At 37.4% G+C, this 27932-nt stretch overlaps 1 protein-coding gene across 2 annotated transcripts; it reads right to left on the reverse strand.

The window, feature by feature from the left end:
- Window positions 1-1684: 1684 nt before the first annotated feature.
- Window positions 1685-27922, reverse strand: asap3 (ArfGAP with SH3 domain, ankyrin repeat and PH domain 3). 2 transcript variants are annotated; one of them, XM_058749842.1, is made up of 26 exons: window positions 27506-27922; window positions 23309-23381; window positions 18750-18895; window positions 17037-17111; window positions 16513-16562; window positions 16227-16350; window positions 15046-15131; window positions 14661-14736; window positions 12910-12996; window positions 12618-12727; window positions 11770-11839; window positions 11058-11145; window positions 10477-10525; window positions 10051-10217; window positions 9449-9582; window positions 8940-9031; window positions 8678-8858; window positions 7919-8004; window positions 7716-7831; window positions 7441-7508; window positions 6935-7039; window positions 6381-6585; window positions 5886-6111; window positions 5385-5595; window positions 3300-3428; window positions 1685-3150 (listed from the first exon to the last, which is right to left on the reverse strand). In XM_058749842.1, the coding sequence occupies exons 1-26, from the start codon at window positions 27629-27631 to the stop codon at window positions 3076-3078; spliced, it is 2955 nt and encodes a 984-aa protein (XP_058605825.1). In that variant the 5' UTR covers window positions 27632-27922; the 3' UTR covers window positions 1685-3075. The 2 variants fall into 2 exon arrangements, with proteins under 2 accessions (XP_058605825.1, XP_058605823.1); XM_058749840.1 differs by having other exon boundaries at window positions 5886-6147.
- Window positions 27923-27932: the final 10 nt, after the last annotated feature.

Below are 27932 nucleotides of genomic sequence, written 5' to 3' on the forward strand. Positions count from 1 at the left end.
ATTACTAATTTAAAATGAGACAAATCTTTTATTATTTTAATCTCCAAACTGTGATTTATCAGTTTAGATCAGTTTTTAATTCTTCGATAACTAGCAGAAGACACTAACCGGTTTTAAATTAAAGTTGCACAGATGGGGTAAGTTGTAACACTGCGTTACAATCTGCCCTGCCGTGCTATTCTATGACATTAGCGATGTAATTCACACTATTTACTTGAATACATTTTAACGAGAAACGACAAGAAACAGGTGAATAAATGATTATTTCAAGACATGTAAAGCATTTTGGCTCATATATGTGGGCCGCAGGCATGGTTGCAATATGTTCATTGTCAAACTCAAAAATCAGATTACTTTTAATTATTAAAAAACGCCATTATTTTATTTAAAATAAATAATTATTTTATTGACAAAATATTTTAGTTTGTCTTGTATATTTTTTTTCATAAGATCAGATAACATTTTAGGGTGTCATATGGTCATGTTACAAGGTGCCCCTCAGCTGTTACAATGTACCCCACCTATGGGGCATGTTGTCACACTTCACTTCCAATTTTTGAGGGTAAATAAAGAAAAATGTATACACTATTTATGAAACAAAGCGACATATTTGTACTAGACAAGTGTGAAATTATACTCTGAACATGAAGTGGATTTACACAATTTGAGAAAGTCAAAAAGTGTTACTTTGTGCCCTACTCAAATTTAATAGGATCACTGGTCAATAAATCTGACTGAATCACTAAGAACAGAAATCTTGAGGGAATAGTTTACTAAGTGCCAGTGGTCAGTCATTTTAATTATCTAAGCATCAGCATATCTCACATATTTTATTACATTTCCCATAATGTAATTCAAACTTTATTCTGACTTTATTTCAGAGGAGCCGATAAATGTCTAATTATAGAGCACAATGTAACTGACATCATAAAGCAACATTAAACAGCTGAAATTCCATAATATTTTATGCACACTTCTACATTTTCCTAAAGCATTATTTGAAACATTGAAATGTTTTAACACTGCTACCTTCTAAGTAAAAACCTCTTAGCAGGTATTTTGAATACTGGAGGCAGTAGGACAGAAAGATGATGGCTTAAACATGGCATTCAACTAAGTAGATCTTTTGTATCATGTTGCAATCCAATGGTTCTCAATTGCAGACCATTACAGTGAACATCTGCTTCAGACTGACCTGAAACTTTCTACACTGACCACCTCAGCAGTGACGTAACATCTGTCATTTATGCAACAGCTCAGTCAGAGCTAACGATTTTCAATCTGTAAAGAAGTTGAGTGCTGGCAACCATCCATTAGGCCCATCCTGGATCGACGGCTGACTGTCCAAAAAAAAAAAAAAGGAAAAAGGTACTAATGTGGATTTACACACACACACACACACACACACACACACGTATCATGTGTGTGCATAATCCTTTTGCAAAAAGATCCATTTTTAATCCAGGATTTGTGGGGAAAAAATGTTGTGTGCTTGACGATTGCAGAGGGTTTATATATTCTAGAAAAAGGTACTTATGCCATTTCCACAGAAAAAGTTTTTGTTTTTTTGAACAATGTTCTGTAATACTAAAACACTTGAATGGCTAGACTATGTTCACAGTCAACAGTCAGATCAAAAGTTTTGCAATCTACTGTATGTATATCCCAGAGACAACACATGTAATTATAGTTTGCAAATATTTAATTGTCATTTCTCATTCTTAGAAATAGATGCTAAACAATATCTTGGAGAAAAAAACAAACATGTTCTGAACAAACTAGACGTGACATTTCTCAATAATATAGGAAGTTACAGTGATACAAAACAGTTAATTTTCACAAGCATAATTTACACGCAGCGTTACCTTTTGCTTTCCTAAAACACAAAGTCAGCTGAACCGTTTTGGACATCTGCTGCCAACATGCATACTACGATCATCTCTGCCTGAAAATTCTTCACAGAAGTCAATGAAATGGCAGAAAGGAAAACATCTGTTGTGTGCTTTCAGTTTATCAAACATTTGAGTCTGCTGAGTCTGCTGGTTCATGACACATCACAAATGCACCATAAACCACCTCAGTTTGGAGGGAGAACCCATTAAAATAAAAACTTAATGCTGACTTATAACAATACAGACACAGAAAAGACACTTAGAGTGAGGGTGGCAAGTGCAAAAATAACTTTTTTCATAGACAAAGCTAACAGAGATTTTTAAACATTATGGACACTTGAAAGAGATGTTTTAAGAAGAAACAGAATTTTTGAAGCAAAGAAATGGAATATTAGGCTTAAACTGTGAAAATAACTGTCTGCATGTTTTTTGTGCTCTGTAAGGCCTAATAGTATTGGTACTGTGGGTAAGTTGATGTTTCCTATGGCTTGAAATACTGAATTGCAAACTTTCTGTGAAATTCTGCAATCAAAACTTTTTTGATTTATCAAAAATTTGCTTTATCTCCCAGTGCAGGACATCCTGGAATCAGCAGCAATAGGAGACGTCGGGAGACAGATGAAACCAAATACATCATCCTTTAACTCTCTGTCTGGAGGACCTGGTGTCTAGCCAGAACTAATGGCCTGTCATTAAAATAATACAGAGAGCACTGAGCAACTGAACCCACCACAGGATGAGCTTCAGTAAATGAGCTCAGTGCCTCAAAGTCTGGGCGACACGCTCTTAGAGATCTCAAACTCCAAGTGTTCATCCAAATGTGTCAATGCCAAAATCAATAAGAACAAGTGATGTTTGTTTAAACAACACAGCCAGGAAGTTTCAAAAGCTGGACAGCTTTCATTCGTTTTCTGTCTGTTCCAAGTCCAGTCATTCATGAAGTACCCACCAAACCTTCAGTCCAGATAAACAGCTGAGATACGTTACAAGCAGCACTGAAATGGATCAGTGGATCATCTTACAGCATCCACACTAATGCTATGGAATAGTCTGGTCTCCAGTCTTTCATCTTCTAAGTGCATTTCAGGCCTCCACAGCTTCTAGGTCCAGCGGCTCTGAAGATAAAAGCAACAGTCTAGACTAGTTCCATGTGGTGTAATGTGAGTGTTCATGGAGGTTCATCTCATTCTCCTAATTTATGTACATAGTTGACTGGAAACGAGCCACTTCTAGACGGTTCTCCCTCTATATGGCCCACCTGGGAGGGAAAGAGTGCAAGATGTTCAAGTCTTCAGTTTGAGCTGTTTACAGGAAATTTATTCACAGATACTCCAAAGCTTGTTAAAAGCACGCTTGGTAAACACAGGATGTGTGTGTGTGTCAGTGTGAGAGAGTTTGTATACTTACCCACCAGTGTGGGTCATCAGTTGCTGTCACTATGATGACCTCATTCTTAAAGAAAGCCAGCTGATTGGTACTAACCGCTCTGCAGTCAACTAACGCTCTGACCTTTTTGGGTCTCTCCCTTAATGAGATCTGAGACACATACAAAAAATAAACACTTTAGCAAGTTAAGGCTGGAACACACTGCATGATTTCTGAAATCTGGTTTTAAAACAGCCATTAGGGATGGTAAGATTCACAAATTTGCATCGGTGCATCAGCATAAAAGTTTGCGAAGCATCGATTTAAAAAAAAAGTGTGCAATGGATACAAGTTGGCGTTTGTATCACAATGCATAATTTCAAACATTTTTGCATCAGTAAAAAACTATTTATTTGTATAATTATTAGTAGATGCGCTATACTTTTATTTAGAAAGTGACCAGTAATTTGTGAGCAATATTTTATATGTAGATTGATTTCTCTTCACTAACTGTTTCTCAAGTGTGTTTTCTCATCTCCACTGTTGCTACGTGAATATGATGCATCACAACACTACAGAGACTGAGGTTTGTCTTGAGTCACATAGAATGTAGATTAACACGTTTGTCTGTCTGAACCAAAGAAATAAAAACAAACTATCTATATCATACTGAATTGCATAGCATCATTGGGTAACACTTTAGAATACTGTTCCATCATTAATGAATAACTACACAAGAACACATGAGTAATGCAATATTAGCACTCTAGTAACTAACAAGCAACTCTGATTAATGAAATAGTAAGTAATAGTGCTTAGTCAAATGTGGTAGTTCACTATTAGCTTATCAGTAACTATTATTTTTTTCATACCTCCCCAAGAACTACTAAGAACTACTGTATACAGGTTGATAATTAATATGAATAATAAATAATGTATAATTCATTCTAAAGTAATTGTCATGATAGCCCACTAGTAATGACTCAAGTATTACCAAATTCTTCAGAAGGAATTACTAATTATTTGGATCAATATTCTAAAGTGAAGATCATGATAACTCCCTAGTAATGACTGAAATCACTGTAAGCTTTTTGTGAGGTTTTGGTTAGTAATTCATTTTGCTATATTTAGTAACACCTAAATCATTACTAGTGGGTTACCGTGATCTTCACTTTAGAATACTGATCCAAATAATTAGTAGTTTCTTCAGAAGGATGTAATAACACTTGAGTCATTACTGTCCAAAACAGTGTTCTCAGGATATATGATAAAAAAAAAAAAAAAGTAGTTATTGGTTAGCTAATAGTGAACTACCAGTTTCAATTTAGCGCTATTACTTAATAAATCGTTAATCAGAGTTTCTTGTTAGTTAATAGTAGTTACTACAATGTTAATAGTGCATTAGCCATTTGTTCCTGTGTAGTTATTCATTAACGGCGGAACAGTATTCTAAAGTGTTACCCATCATTGTTTTCCCATTGCATCGTATAGTATTGAATCGAAATCGTTTCACACTGCATAATAACGGGTGAATCGTATTGTTTCGCATCGGTAGCTACTTCATATGTATCTTTAATGTATCATATTGTTGGCTATGCATCGAGATGCTACATCCCTACTAGGCATCATACAAGTAAAAAAAACTGTGCATCATACACTAAAAGACTGAGGATTTTAAGTGGTTCTAAACACAACGGACTCATGCAGAAATGAGCCTCATTGCTAGGAGACTCATGACAAATGAAAACAATATGCATTATAAAATCAGCTCAAAATATTAAATATGCTTGATATTCTATAAGACTGGATGAAATCAGAGTCTAAAGCTAAAAATCAAAGTCTGTGCCCATCACACACTATGCTTATATCTTCTGTGAAATCAATCAAATCTGACTGTCCAAAATCTGCAGACTGGCTATGACTTTTGACAACTAATGTCAACTTCTCCAGACTGCAAATTGGAGAAAAATCTGGGCAGAAGTTGTGTAGTGTATTCCAGCCCTTAAATTCATGTTCACAAATAAAGAAACAACAAACTGCTAAATATAAGTAAACATACTATGTAATCATCAGGAAGACATTTGAAAAAACATCTCTCAAAATAAAGATCATAGTATGACATGTTACCATGGCATTTTTGCGTGAGCGAGGTGGCGGCAGTATGATTGGCACTGTGGCACTGTTGTTAGCATTCGCTGGCAGAAGTGCAGGACTGGGAGCCCCGCCCACTGGACTGCAGTAGAGCTCCTCCTGACTGCCTGCACACCCTGGAGACGGGGCCAAACTCTTTCCTTGACTGCCGCTGCTCGTGCGACGATATGAGGTCGTCTTCTCTGAACTGCAGACACATGTAATGTTTTTACGACGATAACTCACAATACTACACACGTAGTCAAATTGCTACTATTTTACTATTACTATTGTAAACAATACTGAACCTATAGCTCAAAAATCATAAAAATGTCTTGTGACATAATATATTTTTCTAGCAACTCCTAACTAGTGGTTATGTTTTTAAATATAACATACAAAATGATTTGTATTGTAATTTTTTTGTATGTTTAAGTAAAATAATGAGGAAACCTCTGGCCTTGGAAGACAAAGCAGCATAGGTCCACAGTGACTAACCTGACAGGCCCTCTCTGACTCTGTGGTGAGGTGGAGTGATTTTTGCCCTCGGCCCCTGAGAAAGGTTGTCCCTCCCAGGACACCGTCTGTCTATGTCCCTTCGACCCTCCAGTGCTATGAGAGCGTGAAGGTGTTGTTCCAGGGGACTCCATCACAGGGGATGACGTGCTGATTCTCTGAAAGCAGCCGATGGGGTAGGAACTCTGGCGGTAGGGGGCATGAGTCTCTGGAATGGAACCGGAGATCTGAGGATCTGAACGGCCTGCAGAGACACAAGTTATCTTTGACCTTGCTGTGGTTTGTCTGGAATAAACCTGAAGGCTTTCTACATAGTCCACATTTGCAAAGGAGCTCAATTCAGCTTCTTAGAGAACATCTAAATGTCAGATCATTCCTTAGCTTTTGTTTATCAGGTCAAACCTGCACAAACGTTTTTGGGGTATGCAAAATTCCAGATTTAAAAAGTCAATTAAAAGCTAACAAACAGTATCTCACCTCGTTGTATTGCTTTAGCTGGCAGGGGAGGAGGCATGGAGCCATTAGTGGGGGCACTGTTGTTGGGTGGATTTCGATATAGGAAGTCAACGTTCTCATAAGTCCTGGCCGGACTGCCTTTATTTAAATTCCATACAGCCGAGCAGTGCCCATTGCTGCCAGTAGAGGGCAGTGGAGACCGTGAGCCCTTAGGATGGGGACTTACCTAAACAAATAGTTACTAAACATTATATTTCACATTTTGAGTTAAAACAGAGACATACTTTCATTTATGAGCATCCATAAACTCCGTAAACTCATATATTCATAATGCTCCCATATATATAAAAAACAAAACAATCATATTGCTGAACCAGTGCTCTGATTTATCATTATGAATCTGTGAATTCCAAAACAAAGAAACATTATGGCATGAAATAAATGATTTTATTATTATTAAATTAGAAAAATGCAAAATCGAGGAATATTTTCACCAGTAGTCACAGACTCCCATACCACTGTACATATTATGTTGAAAATGCATATAGTAAGAAATAATTGATCTTGATACAAACCCTTTCATCCAGATCATCTTCACTGTCATACATGTCCTGTGGCATCTCCCATGTGTATTCAACATGGATCTGAGAGTTGAACTTCCCACTGTGGGCCAATTCCAGCTAAACATGCACACAAAGGAAATATAAGAAATCCACAGCCAATTCACTAACTCACTTTTGACCAGACTGACATATCACACTATTAGATAGAGATTCGAATCCAGCTCTATTTTTTATTTATTTGTTTGTTGTTTTCATACTGTATAGAGTCAAAGGTTTGATGATCCCTCATTGTTTATCTGGAGACATTCATATTTATAACAGCTACTAGGTTTTCTTTATATGATATTATATGCAAGGGAAGGACAAGGGAAGTTTCCTTATGAAAACACTGTCATATGAGACTTCAGGATATTAAACAGGATTAAGTTCAACCTAGTCAACCTAGGAATAATATCTCTACAAACATGTGCTGACATACACAAAGTCAATAAAAGCTTTGTGCATTATGTGATACTCACCAGTTCGACACACTGCATGTGCTGCAGTCTCTTGGCAATGTCTAGAGCCGTTTCACCTGCTGAGTTCACTACAGGACAATCAGAACAATGGAAGGGTCAAAATCAGGACATATCGATCCATTTATTTATCTTTTTCTATCTATCTATCTATCTATCTATATCTATCTATCTATCTATCTGTGTTGAACTCAGTCTGTCATAGTCTGTTTATACATCTATGCATCGATATCCACCATGATTATAATTGAATTTGCATGTATATGATTATTCTATACCTGTATGTAAAACCGCCTTTGCTTTGAGCAGAAGTTTCAAGCACTCTGGTTTGTTGTATAATGCACTGTAATGAAGCGCTGTGTTTCCTTCTGCTGTCTTCTTTTCCAGGCAGCCACTGAGAAACACACACACACACAGCGGTCAGCTGATGGACATCCTACCATGTACTGACAGATCCATGACAGCAGCAGATTTCTCTCACCAGTTCTGAGCTAGAAAATCCACCAGAGCCAGAGAAGTCTTCTCAGACATGCGCACAGCTAAGTGAAGACCGGTCTCCTTCAGGTCCTGTTAGACACAGAAGAGAACAAGTTAATGCTACTGGCAGCTTCCAACCAGCTACTGTCTTGGTGAAACAAACGTACTGTTATTTACCAGTCCAATAAATAACAGACTGGATGAAGAGTGACGGAGAAGATTAATGAATTAGAGTGTGAGTTGGCATACTACAATTCTCTACTTGTGAGTATACGTGTGTGTTAAAATATAAATGTTGGTGATTCAGTCACTGAATCATTCAAGTCAAATTCTATTTTAGAAAAGAGACTATGACCAAATAACACACACATACACAAAACAAACTCAAACACAAGTACAGCAGTCATTACACAGCTTGTGTTCACTTCCTGAGTGGGCTGAGGAGAGGGAAATCTGATTAGGGATGGAAAAAAGAGAGGAAATACAGAATTACAGAGAGAGTGTGAATGACGTGTGATTAATGACGTATAACCACACAGATGTCTCATTTTTGCTTATACAGTTCAAAATGATCAAGAAAAATTAAACATCTATTTGACTAAACCACAGGAAGTCTCATATGATGGATGGATACCTTTGAAAGCACTAAACATCTCAAGAAATGTCTAAAGCATGAGTGACAGTATGTTTATAAGCCTTGATGTTTTTGTTATCATCATTGTGGTTGTGGTGTTTGTGTATATGGTTGGATTGAGGATCTCACCTGTCCTTCAGGTGTGGCCACTGGTTTAGACAGGTCCTCTCCCTCTGCATAGAGCTGTAGCAGTGACATGAGATCTTTGCTCCTCACAGTGTCATACACGTGATACACTTCAGAGTGTTCTTTGGGGAGGACATAGCGTCGCTCTGCATACTTCGCTACAATGTACTCCTTCCTCGCTGTCCTGAGATGTGCAAATAAAACCCAAAATGAAGTCAAAAAGGTCTGAGCTAAAAGCAAAAAAAGACTGCACAATAGGACTCACATGTCACTTTTTGGAAGGGGCTTGATTGCATCATTGGGCAGGTTAATTTCCATGATGTCATTAAACTTGGCATTTCCAATGCTCACTGCCAACTGTGAACCAAAACACAACTGATAAACGGATGTTTGCAGTAAAACACTGAACATATGCATCCAGCTTTATGTTTGGTAATTTATCTGTAACTGACAACAAGTAACTAACTAACTAATAAATAACACTCATGTGTGCAGGAGCACTTGCACTCAATGCACTGCTTTACTGTCAGAGGTAAAAAGTTCATATAAACATGTACAGATGTGAGTGAGTCACGTGTGAGTAAATGCTGACTCAGTCCCAGTGGATTATGGGTAAAAAGTTGAATATAAATGTGATACATACCACACAAAAAAAAAAACAACAGTAAATGAGTAAAAGGTAATGGACTGTATAATGAATGGAGCTGAATAATCTTTTTTAATTTTATGACATCGTGTGTGTGTGTGTGTGTGTGTGTGTGTGTGTGTGTTTACCAAGAGCTCAGATGTGCTCAGCACGTCGAGAGTGAGAGACTGAATTCGTGAGTGATGTACTCCAAGCTCACGATGGATTCCTGAACACTCGATACAGGTAAGAATGCCCAGGTTAGTGGAGAGCCAGGTGGGTTCTAAAGAACACAACACACATTCAATTTCTTTGCCACTCTTTAACACCTTTCACTGACCAATAAAGTGTTTTTTAGAATCTCTTCATAAAGATGATACAGTAATTCTTGGGAACAGACAATGTTATGCATTGCTTAAATATTTCATTGATCTAAATAGACCAATGAAATTGATCTTACACAATTTATTTTGTGTAAGAAATACACATTCAAAATTATTTAAGGCTTAAATTAAATGTCACTCTAATCATCATTTTGATTTTATTTAGAATAACATAACACATAGGATTTCTGTATTTGAGGACATTCACAAAGAATGCATTTTTGCATTTAAAAATAAAAAGACAGTGGTCAAACACATCCGTCTAGCACATTTTCATTAAAAAAAGGAAATGCATGGAATGCAAAAATGCATTCTCCGTGAACGGCCTCTAACAGTATTTAAATGCATTAAGATCCTCTTTTCGAGACCTGGAGCTCCGCAGTCACAGCAGGCCTCATTGCCTGGCAGGTTTCTCAGGCCTGAGATCACAGCTCGGACAAGCTCCTGCAGACCACTGTCCTGAAACTGGAGCTGATCTCCTCCGAGAGCCGTGTTCAAGGCCTCCTCCTTACTGTTCTGCAGCACGGACACCCATCTGCAAGAAGACAAATGACAAAAAAAAAAGATGTGCATTCATATCAATAGGTGACATTTCAGATACATCAGTTGCATCTTTAACATTTCAATGTCTTTCTTTATCTTACTCTTTCCTTTTTATTCTCTCTCCTCTTGAGAAGCAGGTTTTGAACTTGCTCTCTCCTGCATGTCTGTACATGCCACTCTGCAGTATTATGTATATGATAAAGATTTCTATGTATATGGGGGTGTGCGAGCGTACAAATTTCTGCACTTACATCATGCATTCTTGCTCGTCCTCAGCCTGGAAATGGTATGTGCGATTGTCTGCAAGGACAAAGAGAGAGAAAGTGAGTTAAATAGTGTGTGCATTTGGTAAGCCTCTATGCAAAGGAATCCTGGAAAAAACATCCTAACATACAGGAATTCAACAGAAAAAAACAGGTCAGGACTAGCCACTCAACTTATCTGCATTTCATGATCCACATACACCAACATACTTATTCCTCCAAACTGTATTTACATACTTCTGAACACCTACATGCTTAAAACACCTCACCTGGTTCACAAACTGTATTTCACATCAGATTTCCCTGAATGCATCACATACCGGTCAATTACACCAGCAGCACTGAATTATGAAGTCTATATATAAAATTGTGTGACAGCAGTGTAGCATACCACTGCTTATAACATACATTGCCTTCGGTTTCACTTATTTCTAAAGATTAGAAGGCAGAATACAGTGTGTACCGCACACTATTCAATCATTAGCATGCTAGTTTCCCATTCCAAACATAGTGCATTTCTTCATACCACGGCATAGATGAAAAAGGTCAAAGGTCAGGGGTCAACGTACGTGTAACTAAATCAAACGTTCTCTTTTCCTCAGGGTTGGGCCGCACCTGACACGTCAGGAGGTTGAGCTTTGCGGGTGGTCTGTTGATCTGAGAGTTAGAGAAGAGTCACAACATGCTTAAAGTGCATTCTCATCACATATGTGGTGACTCACTAAATCAAATGCAAACAAATCTCACTTGCATTTATGCTGTGTGCAGGATTAATGCTAAAGATGTGAGTAAAAACTTAAAGTTAATGGTTGCTAAAACACTGAAGCTGGAAGCACACAGACATGTAAGCAAAACCAGTGAAAGTTTTGGTTTTTGACTGTGGATGATTCCAGATGAAACACTTTTGTGTGTTTTGGCCTGTAGTTTGTGGTTCTGAAAGGAAATCGCTAATACATGAGCGATGAGTCTTTTCTCATACAGCATGGGAAAATTTGATTGCAGGCCTCTGAAGCTCAAGCAATCACTCTAGAAACTAAGAACAGGAAACAGCCTGTGTGTGTCATTACCAATGTCAGTTTACGATTTGTGCTAATTAAACAATTATCACACAAGCAAGAGCACTGATTACAGCATAGTGATTCAGCCATAGAATTTCATACAGAAGATTTGTAAACAAAGAGTTAATATTAAGTACTTAAATTCCTTTCAGTAAAAAGGATTCAAAAGCTGTAATATAATGAAGTATGTGTAACTGGAAGGTGTTTGTCTCTCAAATCTCACCGTGCTGTGTGAAATGGTGAGACAGCCATATTTTACCCCACACTTCCTCTTCTGCCAAACCTTTCTGATCCTAAAACAGAAAGATCATGGAAAAACTCTAACAATCCACATTCAGTATTCATCAGTATTAGCACAATAGCTCCATACAAAAGGGTTAATGCAAAGAAAAATATGTTTTACCTTTACTTCTATTATTTTTTTCAATGAGAAAATGATCATATTCAGAGGTCCTTGGCATCAAAATTTAAATAGTTGATTTGATAAGCAGAAATATCTAGTAGCCATTGCTAACTGTACTGATTCAGTAGCTCTCTAGTGAAGTTACAATCAGTAATTTACTGACAACAAAAATGGCACTGACACATGTCTATTCTCATGCACAGATCCAAACCTAGGCAGTCTAGATGAGTGTGTTTTGTGAGCTGTAGGTTCGGCTCAGAGGTTTTAAGAGAGTGCAAGCAAGAGACTAAACCACATTTAATAGAAAACATCTGTGTGAGAGGAACACTGTGACAAACACACATACGCACACTCTCAGTTGTGAAGTCACAAAGCTCAGACTGATGCTTTATGCTGCTAAATAACTCACTCCTTCATTTATTCTTCTTCCAGTTTAAGAAGAGGGGCATATATATCATTACATACACTGAGAGCAGTGTGGAGAGTGTTTCCTGAGAGAAACACACTCACCCCATGTGACTAAAAGCAAACAGGAGCTGAATACTGCATCATGTCTGGAAAACCTTGAATAAGCCCAGGTAATAAAAATAAACAGATGGGCTGTTGTTGTTTTTAGGGGATTTGTGACCTTCTCAACTTGGGGAAGTAGACAGTAATGTTTAACTCACCCATCACTCTTCTTAAGAAGGAATCCAGATTTCTCTGTGCCATATTTCTTATTGCCTTGTGGCTGGTGGATGCTATATCCATGGCCAGAGTTCTTCCTGTTTAGAAAATCCTGTAAAGACACAGAACAACATTTATTATTATAATTGCAATCATCATCATCTTCATCTCTGTACTTGCTGAAATATAGTCTTTAATGCCAATTATGGCCACAGATGATTTCTTTTTCTATCCATGCATTACTTTGAGCTAGAAGTTGTGCATTCTGGGAGTTGTGTTTATTTTGGATATTACCTCTTTGCCATCAACCTGTAGTTGTGTTCTGAGTGAGTCACGCAATTGAGAGAGCTGCTTTACTTCTTCATCCTGCTCATGACGAACCTGTGAACAATCACACTAAAGTGATGTGGGGCTTGTTTTTGTGCAACACAATGTGACTGGTCTTGTGATTAGTTAACATAAGTTAAACACATAAACAAAAATACATTTGATAACTGAGCAGTTTACAGGCTTAAACTGGATCACATCCCTCCATTTTGTAATCAAGCCCAGGACCAAACCAACACAGCCAGAAATACTGCAGTACTCAAAGCCTGTTTAAATTATGGCTTTGGCCCCCAGTACAAAATTCCAGCAATTTCTTCAACCAGTTTCCATAGTTTTTTTAAAAGGAAATTATTACTTTTGGAAAGCTGAATTGTGGTTGTTTCATTTTTGAGTTTAATTTCCATTTATGTGCCAAATGCCGATGCATTATGATCAAAAGAGAGCAAGTTGAAACAGGAGAAATGTCACTTTAGAAACATTACCCGAACCAGTTCTGTTATAAAACATGGTCATCTCAACACCAATTCCACATGCCCTATCCTGCCTGCTCCTCATAGTATCAACTAAATGACAAACTTTAATACAAGAAAGATCATTTAATGAACAACATTATTGTTATCTCTACAAGCATGACCAGACAAGACTAGATAGAGTAATAATGCTGCTGGGAAACATCAACTGATAAATACTGAATATAATGTTTTAAAACAGCTTTTGGTTTATTCATTCAGGAGACTGAAGTGAGACAAATCTAAGAATCTAGACGCAATCAATATAATATCTTGGGTCCAAAACTTTCTAAGTTTCCTTGCCATCTGCTGCTTACATAGGAAGTAGGTTTCTAAGGGAGTATCCTAACCGTCATGAAACTGACTTTTGCAACTGTGTGTCATACATACAGTCAATGCAAAGGAATAATACAAGCAACATAGCATTCCATTAACATGTTGCTAAACTGTACACTTTAATTAGCTACCTAGCACACATATGTAACATATTAAACTATTTTATTCATATTTTTCAGTACTCATCCTTCATCTTGAGTATTTTATTCTTTCATTGATCTTGTTGAAATGCATTTGGGGATTGCTTTCTCTTCAAAAGATTCATGCAATCAGACTTTAAAAGAGGAAAAAGGTGGCAACATACTTTTTGAAGCCGTCTATGATGTATTAAAATGCTGTCAAGGTAGGCTGCTGACTAGATCTTTTTAACAAAGCTAATGTGTGTGCAAAAAAGATTTACATGATATTCAGTAGAAAGAAATTTATGGTATGTAACAGTCTTTCAAATTAACTGTATCAGCCAGACTAGACATGTAAAATCAATGATAAAATGTCAATGATAAATCTTCCTCGAATGGAATTTGAGGAGTCTTATTTCATCATGTTAACATTACGCCAGTTCGTGACTAACATGAGAAGCGAGATAATTTCAAAACACAAGGTCTGTCTTTCTGCATTACAAAAAGAAAACAAACAAAACAAAGAAACCCCCCCCCCCCCAAGATAAGCCATTATGTCTGCTTATCATTTCTCTAATAAATCTAAGAAAACAAACCATCCAGTTAGAGCTGCCCTTTACAATACACAGCAAAAGTTTATGAATATATTAAAATACATTTTTATTTATTTATGTAATACACTGTGTCAAGTGTGGAGACTAGAATATGTATGTTATTCTGTTTACAAAGATACTGGGATTGACAAGTCTATTACCGTATGTACAGAGGTTGCTAACTTCTCCACAAATGGACCCAGATGCTCTGCAGCCTTAAGGCCATCCTGGAAAAAACTGAGAACACACAATCGCAGTATTTAGCCATCTCAAATGTCAGTGACATCAATACACACACCCACAAAGCCACAGAGATTCAGTCATTGTAGACACAGTTGTTGAATGATTAGCAGGATTAAATATTCACTGTACAGTTATTCAAATTCCTTTCAGATTCATATGCTGAATCCGTTTTTTGAGGGGCCTTAACCCAGACTTAAGTGTAATGTGAAAAGCGTAGTTTTGTACTAAAATCAACTTAGGTTAAATCTGCAACTGAAAAGGAAGCTGGTGGTTCTAGAGGATCTTAATTTGGTTTAGACGTACTTAAGTTGGGCTTGAAAGTACTTGATCAGGCTCTGCAGTAGATCTGGACCTTGACGAACTTTCAGCTCCTGAATCTTCAGTAAATACTGTCAAAACAGAGAGAGAGAGAAAAAAGTCGGTCATTCGTCAACAGTCAAAGGTCAATCCCACTGTTGTGTCCCAACATTATGACTCAGCACAAAGCTAAAGCAGATGAATCCAGCACAAACATGAATTAAAGGGTAAAATGCACTACACAACTTTTTTGCAATGATTTGCATTCTGGAGGAGTCAATGTTAGTTGCCAAAACCAGTCTGCAGACTTTGGGCTGTCAGATTTCACAGATAATCGTGTAGTGTAAGATTCAAACAGACTCCGATTATTTAGTTTTCTCCCAGTGTATTCCAGCTTTATGAACGGAAAAAAGACTAAATTATCTAGTTTTCTAAAAGTTAGCATACATAAGCATGAGTAAACGACTATGTAGATTAAAAAAAGGTGAAAGGGGCCACTGGGGATCAAATGCTGCTTAAGCTTCTGAACATTCAGTATCCAAGCAATCTGTTCAAATAAATTAAAATTTACTCCATGCATATGGATACAGGAACTTTCCAAAGTTAATGGTGGTCAGGTTTGGAAGAAATAACGCATGTCTCCACTATAAAAAGAGAGCAAAGTGGAGACATCTGGAGCTCTGCGGCTGGGAAAGGGAGCACTGCAGGACATTGAAAATCCCCCTCTCTTTCATTATTCCTCTACTTCACTCCTTCTTTCCTTATTCTTTCTATTACCACAGCTGGGTTCAAGCGGCGTAGCCTAAATTTCCCCAGTCCTGCTAACTGCCACGCACACAGTATATGGAACTTGGACATATCGCCACAGACATGTGGAGTGAGGTCATCAATAACCACACATGAACACAATGTGGCCTCAAACAAGAGTGCCTCTCTCAAAAACACCCCAAAGCTTTTTGGTTTTAGGTGACTTCACACACTGCCACACGCTTATTGAATTTACAAAGAGTATGTTTAATACCGCAGAGAGGTTAACAATCTGAGGTAACCCAGGAATGACTCGCTAAGACACACACATACAGCTGCAATAACCGCACTCATTCTCATTGAGACGCTCACACAATGTGGTCTTGGTCAGGTTCATTTTGCACACGTTTCATAGTCTGTTAACTGGCCGCCTCTTATACCTCACACATCTGCAGCTGGAAGTTCCTTCTTTCTCTTTCCATGTCCTCTGCTGTGTCTGTTGATTCCAACCGGATCATCCCATGCTGTTTCTGTTTCTCTCTCCTTTCTCTCTCCAGCTTGCCTCTGAAAAGCCAAAGTGAAAACGAATGAATAAAAAGATAAAAGAACATAATGAGACACTAGTTTAGCTGGTGGACTTGTCATTTAGACAAGCCAAGTGATGGTCTTGTATTAAATGTTACAGGAAGTTGTGTATCAGGAGAACAGTTTGACTCTGAAACTCACATTTTAGCATCATAATCCTTCCAGCTTTTCTCCATCTGTTTTTTCAGCTCCTGAGAGAAAAAATACAATATAAGAATAAAGAATTTTGTGCATATATATACAGACACACACACACACACATAAAAAGTTTACACTGTGTTGCCTTAAAAGCGTGATGCAATAACAAAGGCCACCTCATTGTGGACCATTAATATTGTGCAAGTAATAATATCAGGGTGTGTATCAAAACTTGATCTCAGAGCCCTGCAGTATGTCTCCACTCATCATACCGGTTAAACTCATAAAGAAAGGTGTGGTGCAGCTATTGCGTTTCTGACATTCAAAAACACAATAACCCCAAACAAGCTACATCTCTCAAACCTTGTTACAAAACAACATGGCGCACTTTTGACTCTTTAAAGGGATGAATTTTACTTCCTTAGCTTTCTTAGCTCTTTAATTGAGTTCAATTATCAATTCAGTTGTGGTTTAAGGTGATGTTTTAGTCTAGTATTATGACAGTGTGACACAGGTGTCTTACTCACCAGCCTGCTGTCTCTCAGCTCAGTCTTTAGCACGTTCTCCAGAGGGAAAGAAATGATGTTGTTCAGATTTTGCACCTATAGAACCATCAGAAAGAACACATAAATTCAGGCAGACACACATCTGAGAACAAACAGGTATGTAGAAATAATGTAACAGAGACAGAAACCAGAAAGAAACTAAAAACATCTGAAAGTCAGCCAGAACATAGTGCAAATGTTAATGTAAACTCTAACTCACTTTTCAAAGTGAGTGCTCACATTTTTACCCCGCAAGGCATAACCCTCCCTATAAAGCCTAGTCTGGATGTACAAATGCTCGCAAACGATAAATCTGCATTATAAAAATTGCAAAAGGTAAAACTCTGTTTGGGATTTCTCCTTGGCCAAATTCATAAAAGTGCTGAGCAAGTATAAATCTTCCTTAGGAAAGAATGTGCAAGGAAAAACCCACTGCAGGACGAAAGAAGAATCAGACCGAATCATTTCAAACAATGGACAGCCTTTCAGACAAATTTCCCCTTTAAATGTCAGTTTTAAATGTACTGAAAGCATTGTTAATTTTTTTTTAATAGTGTGTTTATTATATTATATATTATTACATATTATATCAGCCACTGTGCTGTATAGAGACAGGCATTGGTACTGAATGATAAAAAAACACCATGCTTGACCACTAAAAAAAATAAATAAATACTCAAATCCAAGTAAAAACTTTCACACAAAACATTAAATAGATATTGTGCTACACAAGAGTGTAAATTAAAAGTAATCATGGGAGTCACCTCATAATGGTGCTGGATATGGATTTATAACCTTGCAAAATGGATGTTATAAATATAAGTCTTCATGAATATGAAAAATGGGCTTGACTCTGAGGGAAAGTTTAGCCCCCACACAAGGACGCTAAATCTAATGGAGTTTATTTTCTTAGCAGAGTTTCTGTTGTATTTTTTTAAGCTGAGGTTCCTGTCCCTGGTGATCGTTTGATTGACAGCTCAGTGGTCAGACGCTGTCCACTCATGCTCTGGGGTCTGGTATAAATTACCATCACCATAGAAACTATCAGTGGGAGGGTTCTGGGCGCTGTGGTTTGAGGGGCCCTCGCCTGCAGCTGTTGAACCCCTGCTGACACACACACACAAAACTACCTCTCCCAGTCCCCTGTGTACTTTGTACAGCTGGATGTCTGCTGTTTCTTATTCAGAAATATATCAAGACGACAAGCCGCACAGGCACACACCCAAAGGTGCTTTTTGAATAATATACTGGCAGGGCAGACAGTACTTGAATAGTTTCCTCTCAAAGGTGGAAAAATACTCATGTTGGCCTTGAATTATACAGGTAATTAACATTTACGCTTCACTGAACTTTATGCTGCACCTGGAAGCTAAATTTTGGGTAAACTGATATGTGCTTTTTAATGGCCAATGTTGATATATAAGATGTTATGTTGATATATAATTTAATGATAGCAAATATGAAGACTGCAAAACTTCTCCCTAAAAAAAAAAAAAAAAACTCCCTCAAAAAGCTGTCAGTAGATTTTGGACTGAAATGAGAAACTAACACTTGGACTTGAATACTTGACTAGAATATGTCTGTTTTCTCTGCTGAAAGAAATGGGCCTTAATTGGGATTAAAAAAAGAATATTCAGCTTTATGTCCCTTTTATTGCGTTCAGTATTTGTAGTTTCAGAATGGTGTCCTGCTCACCAGGTTTTTGAAGAGTGCAGTGATCTCTCGCGTGAACACAGCCAGGTTCAGGAAGCCTGTGGAGATCTCATTATTATCCTGCGTCAGGTGACTGTTCCCCAGATTCTCTAGAACCTCTGTGTACTGTTCCTTACTCTCCACGTGATCTGGAAACAACATCACACAATCAAAAACAAGACAATCCTGTGACCTTTTTGCAGATAACCAGAGAAACTAGAAATCAACACAAAACTGTGTTTGGAGTCCACTTTTCTTCTGTAATGTTACACATTTCCATGAGAAACAGGACATTCAATGAAAACAAATGTAGGGTGGGACTTGATTTTATCCATCAGGAATTGACAGGATTGTGAAAAGCCTCCATAGTTCAGAGAATGTGCTGTAATTGCTCATTAATATTGTAATTATTATCATTTAAAATAACTGTTTTCTATTTTAATATATTTTGAAATGTAGATCATTCCAGTGATGGCAAAGCAACATTTTCATCAGTGATTAGTCTTTAGTGCCACATGATCCTTCAGAAATCATTCTAATATGCTGATTTGGTGCTCCAGGAACATTTCTATTATCATTGTTGAAAACAGCTGTGCTGGTTAATATTTTTGCTGAAACTGAACTGATTTTTTTTTTCAGGATACTTCAAAATTTAAAAGGATTTATTTGAAATAGAAATCTTTTCTAACATTATAAAATGTCTTTACTATGACTATCAATTTAATGCATCCTTGCTGAATATTCATTTATATTTAAAAAAATAATCTTACACTAAACTCTTGAACAGCAATGGAAAAAATAGAGCATTAATTAAGAAAACAGACAGATTTAGATTTCTTTAAAACACAATTTTTTTGTACAGCTGTAATTTTTAAACGTGATAACCTTTATCTATCTTCTGAAACCGTGTGACATTGCAAACCTCACCGCATGATCAAATGAATAGAGGAAAACAGGATTTTGAGATACAGTGAAAAAGATACCAGCTGAAGCACAGTGAGCTCCTGGCAAGAAAACTAAAAACACCACAGGCTCAGACTGCACTACAGATCAAAGAGCTCTCGGCTCCACAGCTATAAAATAAACAGGTACACTTAGATAAGAGCCAGAGCAAAGGCAAACCATCCTCACTTATGATGATCACAAGTATTTGTGGGAGCACATGCTGGACTTACATTTACATTTATGCATTTAGCAGATGCTAAAAGCGACTTACAGTGCATTCAGGCTATACATTTTTTAATCAGTATGTGCGTTCCCTGGGAATTGAACCCACAACCTTTTGCGCTGCTAACACAATGCTCTACCACTGAGCCACAGGAACAAAGGACTTTCCAAGGGAAAACTTCAGTGCTATAGCTAAACATGATGTACACATTTTACTGGATTGAAATTCTGTCTCTGCATAAACAACATTCCTATTAGTTGATCATTGCCGTCTCATTCTAGGGGTTGGGTTAGGCAACGTCAGGAAAAACAAAGGACGTTAATCAAGGAACACATCCTACTTGGACGCATCACATGCATTGTGTCCTGATCCCATTTCACCTGGATAAATTACTTTGTAGCGTCAAAAGGACATTAAAAATAAACAGGAGAAATCCTCATGTCATATTGCATATTGATATCTATCAGGATATCAGTCTAGACTCTAAAGATTCTGGAAATGTAAGAACACTTCCTTAATAAATAAACTTGCATTATCTGGTTTTGGGTTGAGTTCCATTTTTCAAGACAGGACAACCAACTAAACGAATTTAGCATCACTATCAAAGAAAATAAGGGGGATTTTTTTCTGGAGTTAGTTAATCGAATGTCTAGCTGACACTTCCTCTTCTGTGGACTTCAATCAACAGTGTTTTTACAGTGAGTCAGTCCAGCTCAAACAATACTGCATTTCACTCGCAGGCGCCAAGCACTCTAAGGACCTACCTTCCCTGATCTGGAAACAGTTTTATTTTCTCAACAGGCATCTGTGAGCACTTTCAGACACACAATTTGAATTTGTATTGTTAATACATTTTTTGACATGTTTGAGACCCTGATCTGTTCCAGAGACGATAGTTGAAGCTCAAATGAACCTTGAAGCAGATCCTGTTCCTGGGTTTTTAGAAAATTGACCCCTATATCAACACTTTAAAGAATCTGCCACATCTGTGTTCAGTCTTCAGCAACATTTAGTCCACAGTCAACAGTTCTGATTTGAACGGTGACACTGTTAGATTACAGAGAGACACACATTTAGACTAAATATACAGCTCCCTAAATAACCTTCATAGAGTCCCCTATCATACCTGAAGTGAATTCATTCATAAAAATCTTTCAAACCTCGCTGAAGATGAGTTTTTATTGCTCAACAGATGAAAATACGTACATAACTCACAAAAACAAACTAAAACTAACATTCATTTTCATGACTCCAACATTAATTAAACATAAATATAAAAAATATAAACACATATAAAATATATACAGTATGTATATTTTTATATAAAAATATAAACATAAAAGTCCACAAATCAATTAAATCCACAAATCAATTTTAGTTTTCAATATATGGTATATTAACAACCCACCTGAATAAAGAGAAAATGCAACTTTGCAAAATGCAATAACACTAGACTAGGCCATTTTTAAATGATACCGATTAGCTCATTAACTTTGGTAGGTCTAAAATACTAGAAATAAAACGTAAAAATAAAATATATTTTAAAAAAACAACTACTAACTCATATCAAAATGATAAAACATGGATTTAGTGCATCATTCATTTTCACAGCACCAACAGTGCACAATGAATTTCACTCCAAAGTGACTCATAGATTTGTTCACATCTGTATCAAAAAGTATGAATGATACTAATAGTAATGCTAACCACTAACAAAACAACAAAAGACATTTCTATCTATATATATATATATTGACCCAAAATCATCATGGACTCTGGACTCAAACACTGGTTTCTAACCAGGATGAGTAAACAGAAAAAGAGTAAAAGCTCTAAAGACTAATAAACCTGCTTGACGCTGCACAGAACTGATAACTGCACTAGCTCTGAATCATTAATATGAGCTACAAAACAGCATCCACAACTTCTCACACACAAACAACTATATCCTGCCACAGTGAGAAGGATGGGGTGAATCAGAAAGAGTGGTGATTTTATCAGGTTCAGGTTTGGTCTCACTCCTAAACCAAGTTTAGCTCCACCACAAACGCACAGGGGCAGGAAATTGAGGCCCCTCAATAGTAGTGTTACCGGAATGAGACATCTGATTTCAGTTAAAAGAAAGAGAGAGAAAGAGAGAGCGAGTGACGACGAGGGGGGAGATAATAAAACGTAGGGTCTCCTTTGCGTTTAACTGAACTGTGACTCACAGAATTGAGAAATGGGGCATGCGCCCTCAGAAATTAGAAGCAGGAAGATCTGAGACACGTTTCCCAGAAACCATGATCATTCCAGTCAAGACTTTTGTAAGCAAAACATAACATTATAAATAGTGTATTGGCCAGGTCTGTGGGGCAATTTCTCATTTAAGAGAGGAGGAACAGATATCACCCTGACAGTTCAGTACGGTAAAGACGCTGATGGTAAAAAAAAAAAAAAAAAGAATTTATAAAGTTGATCATGTGACAAAGTTCCAGTATACATGCAGCCAAACTGCTTACAGAGGTGTAACCAGTGGCCACGTGGGTTGTGCAGGGTGGACAGAATAAGGCACTGAAACTGTATGTGTTTCACACAGCGTAAGGTCATTAGGGGGAACTCTGAGGTTCAATAAAACAGTGAAGCCAGTTTCAGTGGCTGTTATTCTCTACTCTCTGACTCAAAAACAGGAAAACACACAATCTGCTCTGTATTTGAGAGATTAGTGGTTGTGATGTCAGTGCAAGCCGGGGCCCCAATTTCTGTCATCTTTCATTTGTGTGACAGAGAGAGTGAGACAGCGAAAGTAAGAATGACCTCAATGCAATTATTTTAGGAAATGTGTTTGTGTTTTATCACAAATCTTACTTTTTCATTTTAATGACTACTGTAATTTAATTAAGCATCTTTATGGCATCACAAGCTGACTCTTATGTAACAGTCTGAGGTTTGAATAAGTGATAATAAGTGAACCAGGCTTCCCAAAGATCTCTAAAAAGCCACATTATTCTAAACTCCCAGAATACATATTTTTGCTTATGTACTAGTCACAGTCAAAAGTTATAGTTAACGGTTTGAATTGGACCTTAAAATAAGGTGTGACAAAATCTTTTAACATCAAATATACACATATTTTTGTAGTTTTGCCAAGCTCTAACATATTTCATTTGGTAGAAACTGTGTGCAAAAAATATTCTTCATTATCTTCATTCAAACAGGTGGGATCCCTGAAGAACATTCAGCTCTTAAAAGGTCTGGGATCCTGCAATTTAATTTATAGGAACTAGGAGTGTTCACATATTGCTGTGGACAATGAAAAGTGTTGGAGTTAAAGAGGTTGAGAAGCACTGTACTAGATGAAATAATTCAGCAAACAAGAGGAACACAAAGTTCCAAAAAATAAGACTGCACTCACTGAGTCCAGAGTTGTGAATGGCTTTTACAATTTTCTTCATCCTCTGTAGAGACATCTGGTCCTGCTCTAGAGACTGGTGGAAGACAGCAGAGAAATGAGAAAAACATTAGAATAGAAATTCATTACTAGCATCAGCATCAACTACACTAATCATTGGCACAAACATGTGGGGCAACACTTGACTGTTTTTACCAAACAAACATCAGAATAGTTGTTAAAGCAGTCTATCTATCACGTCAGGTCACCGTGATGATGTCAGAACAGGTACGCTGGGAAGCACAGGTGAATCAAGCCTTACGAAAGACAACGACAACTCTTAATGACTCAGAACAGACACTATTTACAGTAAAGAATTAGTGCACTAGACAGCAAGAGACACACCTCCGTGGGAATCGAACCTCAGTTCAAATAACAGTGGTTTAAATAATGTTTTGGTTTATTAGGATTGAATCACATCAGTTTGTTTAACTTTGGTCAGAATGAAAACATGAAACCTGAAAGTGAATATCACAATGAAGGGTTTTAAACCACCTTGAGTGTGCAACCTTACAACACACTGATGTACGCCTGCTGCTGTCTGCCAGAGACTGTTTAGTCTGATCGATGTTAATAAATCAGTGTCAAGACTAACTTTCTTTGGTTCTGTTCTGCTTTGTTTCTGTCTGTAGCTTTTTGGGCAACATCCCAGACACATGGACTTAAGGGATCCAGTGATGTATAACTCAGAATCTCACACACTGAACACCAGACAGGTTCATGTTTTTACACACACACAGACAGACAGACAGACAGACAGACAGACAGACGGCACACGCATGACCTGTTGTTTACACCGGTTTTAGAATATTTCCTCAATATAAATGTCTGGGCATGCGGGTTCTTCCAAAGAAACGTGTGCTACTATATGCTTATTATTACTTCCTTGTGTTACTTTTTCCCAGTTTACAAGGGATTTAGTTTCATTTTCCAGCTTTTCCTGGTATGAGGAAAAACCCGAGCAGTGCTTCGACCTTAGGGTTTTTGCCAAATCGCTTATCAAGCAACAACATTGAAACAGACTGAGGACAAACCACTTAATCAAAGGGCACTTCCCACGTACAAGCACCTAGTGCCAGAAAAGAGGAAGAATGGATTTCAAGTACATAATACACTCGAAAGTGCGTTTGTGGTCATCTCAGGATAAAAATTCTCTCAAAAAGTTTCATCTCCATTATATCTTAGACTTCAAAAGAGTGGGTTTGGGGGTATTTAAACCCATTTCAACAAACTAAAATAATTAGCTTTGATGTACTGTCTGAACAAAAATGGCTCATTGATATCTTTAAGGCCCTGTGAAACGCTATTTTTGCATCCATATATTTTTCATTATTTAGTGTAAATTTGTGTTCAAGTTAAAAGCTGTAACTCTAATGATGATCCTTATTGTTTTGTGCCTAATAAATACTGCTAAATAAAAATAAATGATATCATCTGATCATTATGTAAAAAGATAATGCTTGATCAAATGCAGATGTTTTTAAAAGAGTAGCTTCATCGTATTATTTTCTCCACATCTCTAACATTAATTATACTGAATAATGGCATTATGAATGGTAGTACAAATATTCTATCTGTCTGCATCAGTGGAACAATAAATACAATCTTTAGCATGTGTAGCACCAAATGAAAAAGTTCATTTTTCCAGTTTTCAAGTAAAGTTCACTGCCCCCTAACCTCTCAAACACTGGTCACTAAAGCCTCAGTCAACTGACGACACTAGGATACATGATCCTGTTAGTGGCTGGGGGAGTCATCTATACTATGCTCAAAGGGAGTGAGGATGGCTAGAAATAAATGCATTAGTCGCATCAAATCTGCTGACTCGAGGTATAACTGCAGTGGGTATGTGCTTACATCCGATGTGAAATGCTGTATGATGACAAACAAACATACACACACATATAAATACAAACATACAAAGCATAATTTTTAATTCAATAATCATCAAAAGTTTGAATTGCAAACTCAAATGTCCTGGGGTTTCTGTATTTGCGTGGCCTCCTCCTGCAGAACATTCAACATGCTGCCAGCTATCAGCAAATGGAAACAAAACAAACTTTGCTTCTCAAACCCAAACAAGTCTTCAAACACTAACCTTGATGAAAACACACTCAGTTATATGCACACGTTGCCCCTGGGCATCAAACACACTTAACCCTCAACTTTGAAGCTTTGAAAGACTGTAACACACTCACAAATTAATATATTTACACAAGTAATCTGGACATGCATGGCATATCAACATCAGGAACTGAGCAGCAAATTTATAACCCTGAAAAAAAATACTATCACACAATCATCTCTGACTCATTCAAGGAAACTAAAGTTACTCCCATCTTCTCATTCTGTGTTAATTCTAAAGAATATTTCCACAAATATTATTAGTTAGTATTATTAGTTTCATAATACCTTGTGTTGCTCAAATGCTGCTTGAAGGCATTTTTAAACCATTTTTTCATTTACATCCCAATTAACATAGTTTACTCATTCTCATGTCATTCCAAACATGTTTGACTCTCTTTATTGTGGAAAACACAATGGGAGTCATCTAACAGGATGACCAAGCAGCTTTTTCTCCCTCACAATAAAAGCGAATGGTGATTGTACCTGTTCCCCAACTACTTTCACTGTATGAAAAAAAGCATCTTGGACATTCTGCTAAATATCTGCTTTTGTGTTCCATGTAAGAAAGTCAAGCAAGATAGGAACAGGGGTCAGTGAGTAAATGATGGCAGAAATTAAAAGAGCCCTTGAAGTAGTAAGACCATTCTTGCGAGCCTTTCAACACATCTATCTAGCAGATATTCTCAACCTTTTTTAATTAAACATCCCTTGTTGTGCAGGACAATATTCAAAAGCACCCCATTATACAGTATGATATTTTCTGTTTTCTGCTGCTTGTTTTAACATTTTTATTAATGAAAACTGTTAGTATTGATATTGACCATGATTCATTCTGTCATTCCACAAATTTGGAGAACTATGTTCTTCAATAAAAACAACAATTATTGAGGGGGGAAAGAAATATGATGATTTCAGATTACAACTTGGTTTTGTGATTTTTTTTTAGCATTTTAATTTAGATTTGAGTTTACTTATTTTAGTATATTAATAAAAATGTATTAATTTAAATACTCTTTGTGTCATCCTGTGGTCCCCTTGAAAGTTTGTTGAGGCCCCCTACTGGGCCCCGTCTCTCTGGGTGAGAACAACTGATCTAGAACACTGAAATTTCTGAAAAACCCATAAACCATTTCCCATGGAAAGGCGGAAACAAATGAAAGGCTTCCTCTGTCCAGACATGCCCAGCATTATCACTTGCTGGTAGTTTCTCTATTCTCCATTAATTTCCACACAAATGCCTATAGATGAACTGGCGGCTGAAGACCCACATTAGGTTTATAAGACCTCATAACAAGTACAGAGTCTGTTATCAGTCCTGCTTTTCTGTAATTGACTATATTAACACTATTCTCAATGAAATGATGCAGCTGTGAAGAGATCCTGTGTTTGTGCCACTGTCATTCCAGTCTTGCTGTTCAAGACTGAAGACAACAATTACTCAACATACAAGCGCCCCGAGGAAGTTTACTTGGCCACTTAAAAACAGTCTCTTCCTTATTGTGCCATCCTTGAACACTAAACCATAACATGAGCACATAAAGTGTACAATGGGCAATTCAAACCACTATTGCTTATAAAAAGATTAATTGGCAACAGTTTACTAAATGACAAAAGGTCAGTTCTGTTGTTCACACGGGGGTCCTCCTTGAGTAACCAACAGGTGTAGTTTACATTAGCCTATCTATGGACATGCTCAACTAACCTTGGCAACTTTTATACTTTTCTTAGTTTATTTTCAGATAAATTAGATTTAAAATGTCACCCTGACTGATAACAATTTAAAAGGATTGACCATTTTATTACCCTACAAAGGGCACACGTAAAACAGGTTAATATAAACTCTGCCACCAAATCTTCACTAAGTTAGGCTGAATTCAAAATAACACTTTTTTTCTCACATTAAAAAGTCTTGACATGAGTGCAAAGGAAAAGGTTTCTTGTATCTGAGATTTTCACTGAGATAGAAGGACAGGGATTCACTCGGATGTTGTCCACCTGCGCACAGGTAAACAACGCGCTTGCACGCGCCCTTACCTCTTCGAGAGCGGCCACGGTGCAGCGACAGTCGCTCATTTTAGACTGGAATCCAGAGCTTCCTGGAGACGATAGGTCCTCTTTCGCCAAAGAAACGAAATCCGAAATACTTATTTTTTCCGGCATGTTTCCAGTTGGACAAACCGAGGAACTTAAAATCCCAGCAAACGTAGTGAAAACAACCACCTCAAGATCAAGCAAAGTGCATTTCCATAAAGTCCTCTAAATCCACAAGTGAGCGTGATTGCCAAAGCAGGGGAACTAAAAGTTGTTTCATATCTGCGACAAAAGGCGAAAGTGTCTATCTTCTCCGTATTCGGCCGTCTGAGAGAGACGCTAAAGTTTCTCTGCGCCCCTTGGTCTACTTTCTTTCTCTGTGGCGCGCAAGCGTTCAACAGCGCGTGCCGAGTCCAGATTGAGCGCGAGG

This window comes from Onychostoma macrolepis, chromosome 17, assembly GCF_012432095.1.
Source record: "Onychostoma macrolepis isolate SWU-2019 chromosome 17, ASM1243209v1, whole genome shotgun sequence".
NCBI classification, from domain to species: Eukaryota; Metazoa; Chordata; class Actinopteri; order Cypriniformes; family Cyprinidae; genus Onychostoma; species Onychostoma macrolepis.

Excerpts from the sequence above, each read along its gene's own strand:
- asap3 (XM_058749840.1), bottom strand. The coding sequence starts at position 27,631 with ATGCCGGAAAAAATAAGTATTTCGGATTTCGTTTCTTTGGCGAAAGAG. Across the intron at positions 23,382-27,505 it reads CCGTGGCCGCTCTCGAAGAG|TCTCTAGAGCAGGACCAGAT; the intron begins GTAAGGGCGCGT and ends GTCTTCCACCAG. Across the intron at positions 9,583-10,050 it reads CTGTGACTGCGGAGCTCCAG|AACCCACCTGGCTCTCCACT; the intron begins GTCTCGAAAAGA and ends TGTGTTCTTTAG.